The 8,433-nt window shown below is 37.7% G+C and overlaps 1 protein-coding gene across 1 annotated transcript; it reads left to right on the forward strand.

Moving 5' to 3' along the window:
* Positions 1 to 5,768: 5,768 nt before the first annotated feature.
* Positions 5,769 to 6,512, forward strand: LOC137405082 (serine/arginine-rich splicing factor 4-like). Its single transcript, XM_068091308.1, has one exon. It carries the CDS (start codon positions 5,769 to 5,771, stop codon positions 6,510 to 6,512), a length of 744 nt encoding a protein of 247 aa, XP_067947409.1.
* Positions 6,513 to 8,433: the final 1,921 nt, after the last annotated feature.

Here is an 8,433-nt window from a genome sequence, read left to right on the forward strand (position 1 = left end):
CGAAGCAGATTTAGAGGGAGGTAGCTTTAGATTTAAAGAAGAGCAGCGAGTGGGATATTGATGAATGCGATGTGATTTAAGGCTGTAGAATAATTGATGAGACGCGATGAGAGTTCGAAATTTATAGAGTTTATTCACAGTCAGAATTGAAGATTTTTGAAAAAGTGGGCGGGTGTGTTCTAATTTAGGTTTTTTATGTAAAATCCTGAGAACTCGTTTTTGTAGAAGTTGAAGTTTGTTTAAGTATTTACCTGGGGCGTTCCCCCAAGCCTCAATACAGTAACTGAATTTAGAATGAATAAATGCGTTGTAAATTAAAACCAAAATTTTGTGGGGTAAATACCTTGAGCATTTATATAAGAGTCCTAACAAAGGTCTAACACTATTAAAAAGTTTTTCTATGTGAACCTTCCATGATAAATTTGTATCAATGTGAACACCCAGAAAGTTTACACTTTCGACTTGGTTTAAAATTTTCCATGCAAAGTTAAAGCGGTCCTCGGGAATTCATATATAATTGAAATCACACATACCTAAACATGTAATCATAATATATGAAACCTTATGTGGCAATGTTAAGCAGTTCTGCTCGTAGTTACAATACAGTGAATTGTGTGCAAGTGCATACACAGTTCATGCACACCATCCTTAAGCAGATGGATACACTTGCAAATCAAAACAAATACGTCAATAAATTTAGGAGCAAAATGATTTCTAATCGCTAAAACAGTGAAAATAATGCTAGCAATTAACATCCTTATAGTAAATTTTGTACCATGAATGTGTGAGATATTTTCTCAAAAATCTTTTAAAAAGTGAAGAGGATGTAATCACTTGTATCTGATTCAGCAATTTTGGATCAATCTATAAATATACAAGTCAAGATAAAGCTTTGTGTCTGGGATTATAGAAAAGCAAGTCAAAATTTCATTGCCTCTCACAGAAAGCATTACTATTAAAGGGTTACGATAATATAAATCTCACATAGACAATTCAAGGTTTTCACTGTACAAAAATCTGTTGATTTTTGTTGCAATACTTTTGGCAGATGACTACATTGGCTCATAAGTTATCATGAGTTCAAAAAGTATTACTATTAAAGGGTTAGGTAGCCAAGAGGCTTTTCATACACTATGCAGACTCGCCCCTCTTATACTCTATTTACTAACTATACATATACATGTATATCTTATACGATATATATATGATTACCCTATTATACGATGTGTTATACGATGTTATACAATTACCCTGTGTTGCTTTACGATGTGGAGCACTATGTTTTTTCATGTCTGCCATATGACATTTTTTCGGTATACGATATCAACAACAATTTCTCTAAAAATTCAAATTTGGCAGTCAAATTCAAACTTGGCAGTCGGTGTGCTGAAAATGTAAAATAACAACGATATGGATATGCTATTAGCTAAAATCCCTCACAGAACGCTTGAAAGAGATGCGATGCTCGATCCCTCTGAGTTCAGCATTATTTGTTATAAATTATAGTAAAAACGAAACTGGAAAAAGATACGTGATAAAACTTAAGACGATGACAAAGTTGAAGTATAGTTTAGTAAAATACATACTAAAACTCAGCTTAAGTATGTGTTTAGTAAGCTAAATTCATTCAAAGTAAATTCAACACTTACATTCTACCTTTTTCTCGAAGATACGAACTTCCTATGGTATGTACTGAACATAGTACAATGTAATGTTACATTTTATTGCAGATCATAACCACTAAATACATCGAAGTCACTGTAGGTAACTATGGTTACTGAGGTTAACATTTTATTTTGTTACTAATTTTTAACTGTAACGGCAAGATTTAAATCTTCAATTTTTGGTTATGGCAAAAGGCAATCGCTAAAAAAATGTAAAAAAATGTTCACATGTACATTCTCGAGTAGGCATCGTCTCTACATTTTCTCTTTTTTTGGTCAGACCAGGTACGCTCAAGCGCTTCACTGATGTATTTAATTTCGACATTTCAATTTTGTGTTTGTGCCAGTATCGACTATTGAGCGGTACCAATCGTATTCAAGATTTTGATAGATGGTTCTTCAGCAACAGCAACCTTTTTTATACACTACACACACTTGTATGTACCATTTGCTGTTATTACTTCAACATATTCGTGATTTTTATTTTGTTTTATCAATACTTTTTAATTGTATCATTACCAAATCATCTTTTATTGTAATATTCACTGTTCATTTAGCCTGTCTTGACAAACTGTTGTTTTTGCGGAGTTGTCCCCCGTCGCACGGGTGAGCAACACAACAGCTTGTCACAAGACGTACTGCACCTGATGCATCAGCTGCGCTGAAAGGGAGTTGTTCTCTTCCGTCTATGCGGCTTGGCTGCGATGTTATGGCGATCGCTCCATTGGTAATCATAACAGATTTCGCGTCAGAATTTATGTAGAAAAAATAAGATAACAACATTTAACCAAAGACCAGTCTCTGTTGTAAACTTTAGTAGAAAAAAAATACCTATACTGTTGTCTTATTTTTCCTGTAAATTCTTTTGAATTGCACAACACACTTTTCTCAAGATATGAAGTTTGAAAGTTATAATGGTAAATGTTGTATATGTTAGACAATAATAAATTGATGTGCAGCAACTTTTTTATTACTTGGGCAATGCCAGGCATTTATCTAATATATACTGTAAAACCTCAAGTTGAACGTCACCTTTATTTGAATGCCACTTCTATTTGACCACTACTATAATAGCAGAAGAGTTGAAACATAAAACGCTACCCTTTAATTGAACGCCACCTCCATTTGACCGCCAATATGACATTCGAACTCGTAACAGCAAATGATCAGAAGAAAAGTGTCTACAAAATCGTACTAATGTCTTGGTCACATCAATATCAATTAAATCTTTCATTGTTTCTGTTCGTATCGAAGTCCGTTTTACAACTTCAAAGCTTTTTAGTTTTTTCATTAAAACTTGGAAAACAAGCCATAGAGATAATTAATAACTGTGTCAGGCTAATAGTAGTTGCTTGTTAAAAGCTCTCTTGATACTTTGAGGAATGTGGAAAATGGTTAACATCTATGATGGTGTATGAATGACTAGTTTTAGACTGAAAGTTGTGCTTAGCGCTTAGCTGGTTAAAGGTTTTTCATTATTTGTGGGAAATGCAACACACAAAAGTTTTGCTCTGCTAAAAAAATGGTTTGGCTGCTAATATCGACTAGTTCAGCAGTGCAGAAGAAAAGTTGAGATCAGAAGACATTATGGAAAATATCGACCAGCCAAAAAAATAAAATCATTCGTAACAAAAGTAACGGAACGCAACTGTCCGAAGTAACGATGCAAGTATTCTTGTTTCAAAAATGTTAATTTTTGTCTCTAAATTTTCTCCATGTAAAGTTTGTTCATGTCACTTGAATATACATTTTTAGCATTTGATGGACTATTATTAAATAACTGTTAAATTTGCAGATTCATATCATATACTTTGATAGCATCATTGCGTTTATATAAAGCTTACAACGGATAGACGTTCATAACTCCTCTTCTATTGCACATGAAAGCCAGTTTTGGCTGCAAACTGTAGCGAACATATCAATGAATGCAATGAGCTTTTATGCAACATTGTTAAATATAGTTATAAATACAAATATCCCTTCAAACTTGAAAGGAACGAAAAAATTAACAGTTACAAATTGCAAAGCAGGGCACAGGCTATAATATCATCGCAGGTTTCTTGCAAGCAATAGATATCAACTGGTAGAGATATTTCTCGGTTTCTTGATGCACATTTATTAAGGTATGTTAGACAAGTTCAAGGTAAGTTAGCATATTTATTGCATTCAAAATGTTTAATATCAGTCCACTGGAAAAAAAGTGGGAAAAATATAGGCAACATTTGCTTCGCCCATAATAGGGCTAAAGATATCTTCCAAAAATTTTGACGAGTTAGTTGAAAGATAGACCGCCAGCCTCTATTTGAACGCCGCCTCTAATTGACCGCCACTATAGAGAAAAAGTTGAAAAATAGAGCGCCATGGCATTCAATTAAAGGTTTTACAGTACATATTACCAAAGCTGGCAGTTTCGTTTTATTGGCGAGGCAGGCCAATACGATGGTAAAGTATGCCTTTCATGCCTTGTATTTTCACTAGAACTATCGTCTCTCATTGTTTAGTTAATTGTTGTACGTATTGCCGACAGCACAAAAGACATGGGCAAAAATTGAAATTAACACAACTTACCCAATTTTGTTTTCTTAATTGTTTTTACTTTCTTGTTTTTTCTCATTTTATTTTCATATTAGCTACTAAACAATGTCGTCGAGCTTTGAAAGAACTTATTTCAATATTCTGCTCAACTTTTTCAATAATGTCTTGCTTTTATTATCAATTGTTTTAATTCCAAGAAAATTATTTCTGGTTTTCTCACTCCTACTATTCGCATATGTATTCTTTAAAGACATAATTTGAAAACAAACAAAAAGGAAAGCATAAAGCACTTTTTAATATTTTGAGCACCACAGCATTGCATATTAGCATACTGATTTACCATGTAGCATTATTGCTTAAAAATGTTGCAATTACTTCATTTGTAAAACTAATATTTGCTAGGCTTAATTTTTTTTAAGCTTAAAAAGACTATGCTGTAATCGACAGACTTACAGAATGACTGTCATAAAATTCAAAGATCTTCATACTGAATTAAACATGAATAGATGTAACAATTGTTGTATTATGGGATTTGTTAGGCTCAGGCTATATTGGTGTCGGAGCTCAAGGCAGTACAGGTGGTTTTGGTAATTACGGTGAGTGCATAAAGCTGGATAAAGCTAGTGGGTAAAGCTAGTAGATTAGCTAGTGTAAGGCAGTATAGGGGAGGATATAAGGAAGTGTAACGAAAGACGGAGGCTCTTCTTGATCTTCACATCAGTACATGTGAGTACATTGATTTATACAACATGGCGCAGTTGACGAAGCTCTGATTTTTTTTCTCTTTTGCGTCATCATTAGCGATAATTTTTCTGGTTACGGGTTAAGTTTAAACGGTTGATTAGACCCTTTCACGGGCATGCAGGTGAGGTGACGTGAGGTAGGGTGGTGTCGTGAGGTGTTGTAGCGGTGAAGCATCGATGTTGGTGAGGTGTAAATATTTATTAATTTTTGGGAGGTGAGAATTACATTAAATTTATACAAGTGGGGTAGAGTAAATTTGTGGCGAGAGATGTGTTGTGTAGGGATGGATAGTGGTTTTCCGAAGCTGGTGTTCGGTGAGCATGGTGATGGCTCATGGGAACGATTTATAGAGATGAATTTGTGTATTGAGAGCGCTGTTGAGAGGAGAGGTTATGTAGCTGATGAAGGTGGCAATAGACGCCCTATTATGAGAGGTAGAGCTAGGTTAGTGCCACTATTGAGAGCTATTGGGCACAGTGGTAGAGAGGTATTGGGGAGTGCAGGGTTTAACGTAGATGGCGTAAATTCTACTAATGAAGAGGCAGTGGAGGTTTTGCAGGATTATTATGGTAGACAAGAGAGTATGTTCGTAAATGGGCATAAGTTTCTATGGCTAGGCAGGCACTTGGAGAAAGTGATAGAGAATATTTACAATGGGTAGAGGGTTTGAGCAGATATGCAGAGGTGGCTAATAATAATGATAGGGTAAGGTTTGCCCTTATAGTGGCGATTAACGGGTTGAGAGATAGAGAAGTAAGCAGAGATTTGATGAAGAATGCCAATCTTACTTGGGGGTTATTACATGAGGCGTTGAGGGCTCGTGAAATGGCCAACAACTCAAAGAGATTTTTGAGAACTGAGGGTAAAAGTACCGATTTAAAAAGTGAGGTTAAGAGGGAAGTAGCAAAGGTGTCAGAGTTTGATAGGCGAGCGCAGTACCGGAGTAATGATAGAAATAGAAGCTATGATTCAGCGGGTAGATCTTCCCCTAGAGGTAGCCCTAAGAGTAGTAGAAGGTATTATGGTAGTGAGGAGCATGATACTAGCAGGTATGGGACAAGAGGCCGGGAGTCTAACAAGGACAGTGACAGTAGGAAGCATAGAGATAATAGCAGGGAGAGGCATGTCTCTAGATATAGAGCAAATAGTAGAGAAGGCAGTGAAGATAGAGTATGCTATAACTGCATATGTAGTGGCCATGAGATGAGGAGTTGTCCCTCCATTAAATGTTTTTCTTGTGGAGGGCGAGGACATGTATCCCGTTATTGTAGTAATAAGGGAGGAGATGTAGGTTATGACAGACGAGGTAGCAGCAGGAAGTCAGGAGGTAGTCGTGATAATAGCTATGAGCGATATGGTAGTAGGGAGAGGTACAGGGGCCGAGAAAGCCCCCGCGAGACGAGAGACAAGTTGAGTAGATACAGGGACAATAGTATAGATAGGCTTGAGGGGGAAAGGTATAAAGAGAGGCGCGAGACGAGTCGGTATGATGAAAGGTCCCGGGATAATAGTAAGGGCAGAAGTGTTAGATTCTCTGGTTTGAGGGATAAATATGATGATGACAGTTGACTAGGCCAGAGAATTGTGCAGTATTTAGAAGTTAATGGAGTAAATGTAGAGTTTACGTTTGATACTGGGGCTGAGGTGTCAATATTAACCGAGGCAACAGCCAATAAGTTGAACCTACGTTTAAAGAAACCGTCGACAGTTTTAGAAACTGCTGATGGTAGTGAGTTAAAAGTGGTTGGAAGTGTAATAGTTCATTTGGAAAGTAAAGACAGGCATATAGATGCTGAAGTTTATGTGGTGAAAGGATTGAAAACAAAATTTTTGGGCATAACTGAGTTGAAGCTGCTAAAACTATTTGCTGTTGTAAACGCGTTATGCAAAAGTAAGTTTGAGCCTGTTAAGGAGTGTAGAAGTATTAAGCCAGTTAAGCCGTTTTTGTCGAGAACCATTATTGCTCGGTCAAGTTATGTTTCAGATGATGTTGAGTTGCAAAACCTGACAAATAAGTCTGACAGAGAGAGCGAAGTTAAGAAAGGTCACACAGGTCGAGATTGGTGAACTTGTAAAACCAAGGGAGTGAAGAGTAGCGAATACGTAGAAATTGGTAGTCAACCGGGGACAGCCCAAGGCACCAGAGATGTGCGAGTGTCTATGGGGTGTGATAGAGAACAGTCACGATGAGGTAAGGGAAGGTGCTGAGAAAGTAGCTGAACCAGTGTCTGTAATGGAAAAGGTTTGCTCTTTTTTAGTCGAGGTATCCAGCAATGGAATGTTAGGCAGAGAAGGTCATGAAAAAAAGGTAGCAGAGATTGAAAGAGAGGAAAGGGAGGTGTGGAGGAAGTCGTAGGAGAAATTGGCTAAGCTGAAAGCCAAACGGGAGGCAGCAGTCATGGAGTTGGAAAATGTCAAAGCATTCAGGGTAGTGCTGCAGGAGTTAGCCTAGGTTCAGAGGAGAATTGCTGGTAACAGACCTGCACTGGTTGCAGGTGAGGTTGAGCTAGATAAGTCTGGGCCTATGCCAACTCCCAGCTCTGTGGTGCCATCCCCTGTGCAGCCGGTTACTGCCCAGGTGGAGACCTCCCACAGGAAGCCTGTTGAGCCTGCCTCTTACTGGGGAGAGCGAGGTAAAGACGGAAGAGACGGAGATGAAGTTGAGGAGTCATTACTGACCCAACCAAAAGACTCCGGGCTAGTCAGGGTTGGTGGAAGTAGTGTTGGAGATGTTGGTGGAAGTAGTGTTGGTAGTGACAGTGGTCACGGTAAAAGTATTGGTAACGGCGGAGGTCAGGGTGATGGAAAAGCCAGTGCAGACTAGCAATGGAGCTGGCAGTAGCGAGAAGAGTACTTTAGACGGTGGCACAGGGTCAGACAAGCCAGAGGCATAGCCTATGGAGACTGCTCTAACGGAGTCAGGTAACGAGCAACACAAGTAAGGAAAGTCACTACGTCTGCTTGTTGGTAGTGATGGAGTGGCCCAAAACAAAAAGAAAAAAAGAAAGGGCATGTTGTATTATGGGATTTGTTAGGCTCAGGCTATATTGGTGTCTGAGCTCAAGGCAGTACAGGTGGTTTTGGTAATTACGGTGAGTGCATAAAGCTGGATAAAGCTAGTGGGTAAAGCTAGTAGATTAGCTAGTGTAAGGCAGTATAGGGGAGGATATAAGGAAGTGTAACGAAAGACAGAGGCTTTTCTTGATCTTCACATCAGTACATGTGAGTACATTGATTTATACAACAACATTAGTTGGGTACTATAACAAATGACCATTTGCTGTAGTAATTGACCCAAATCGATGGCAACTCCTACAATTTAGAGAGAAGAAAACTCTTCTTTGTTCAGCAGCATTGATTCACATCGAATTTTCAAATTCTATTAGCTAAACTAGAAGTGTATGAAACAACTATTTATTAAGCTGTTTCCTGTTCAACACTAACAAGATGAAAGGGTACCTTTAAAAAATATATTTTAGGCGTTTTTTAC

The sequence above is a fragment of the Watersipora subatra genome, chromosome 9 (assembly GCF_963576615.1).
Source record: "Watersipora subatra chromosome 9, tzWatSuba1.1, whole genome shotgun sequence".
NCBI classification, from domain to species: domain Eukaryota; kingdom Metazoa; phylum Bryozoa; class Gymnolaemata; order Cheilostomatida; family Watersiporidae; genus Watersipora; species Watersipora subatra.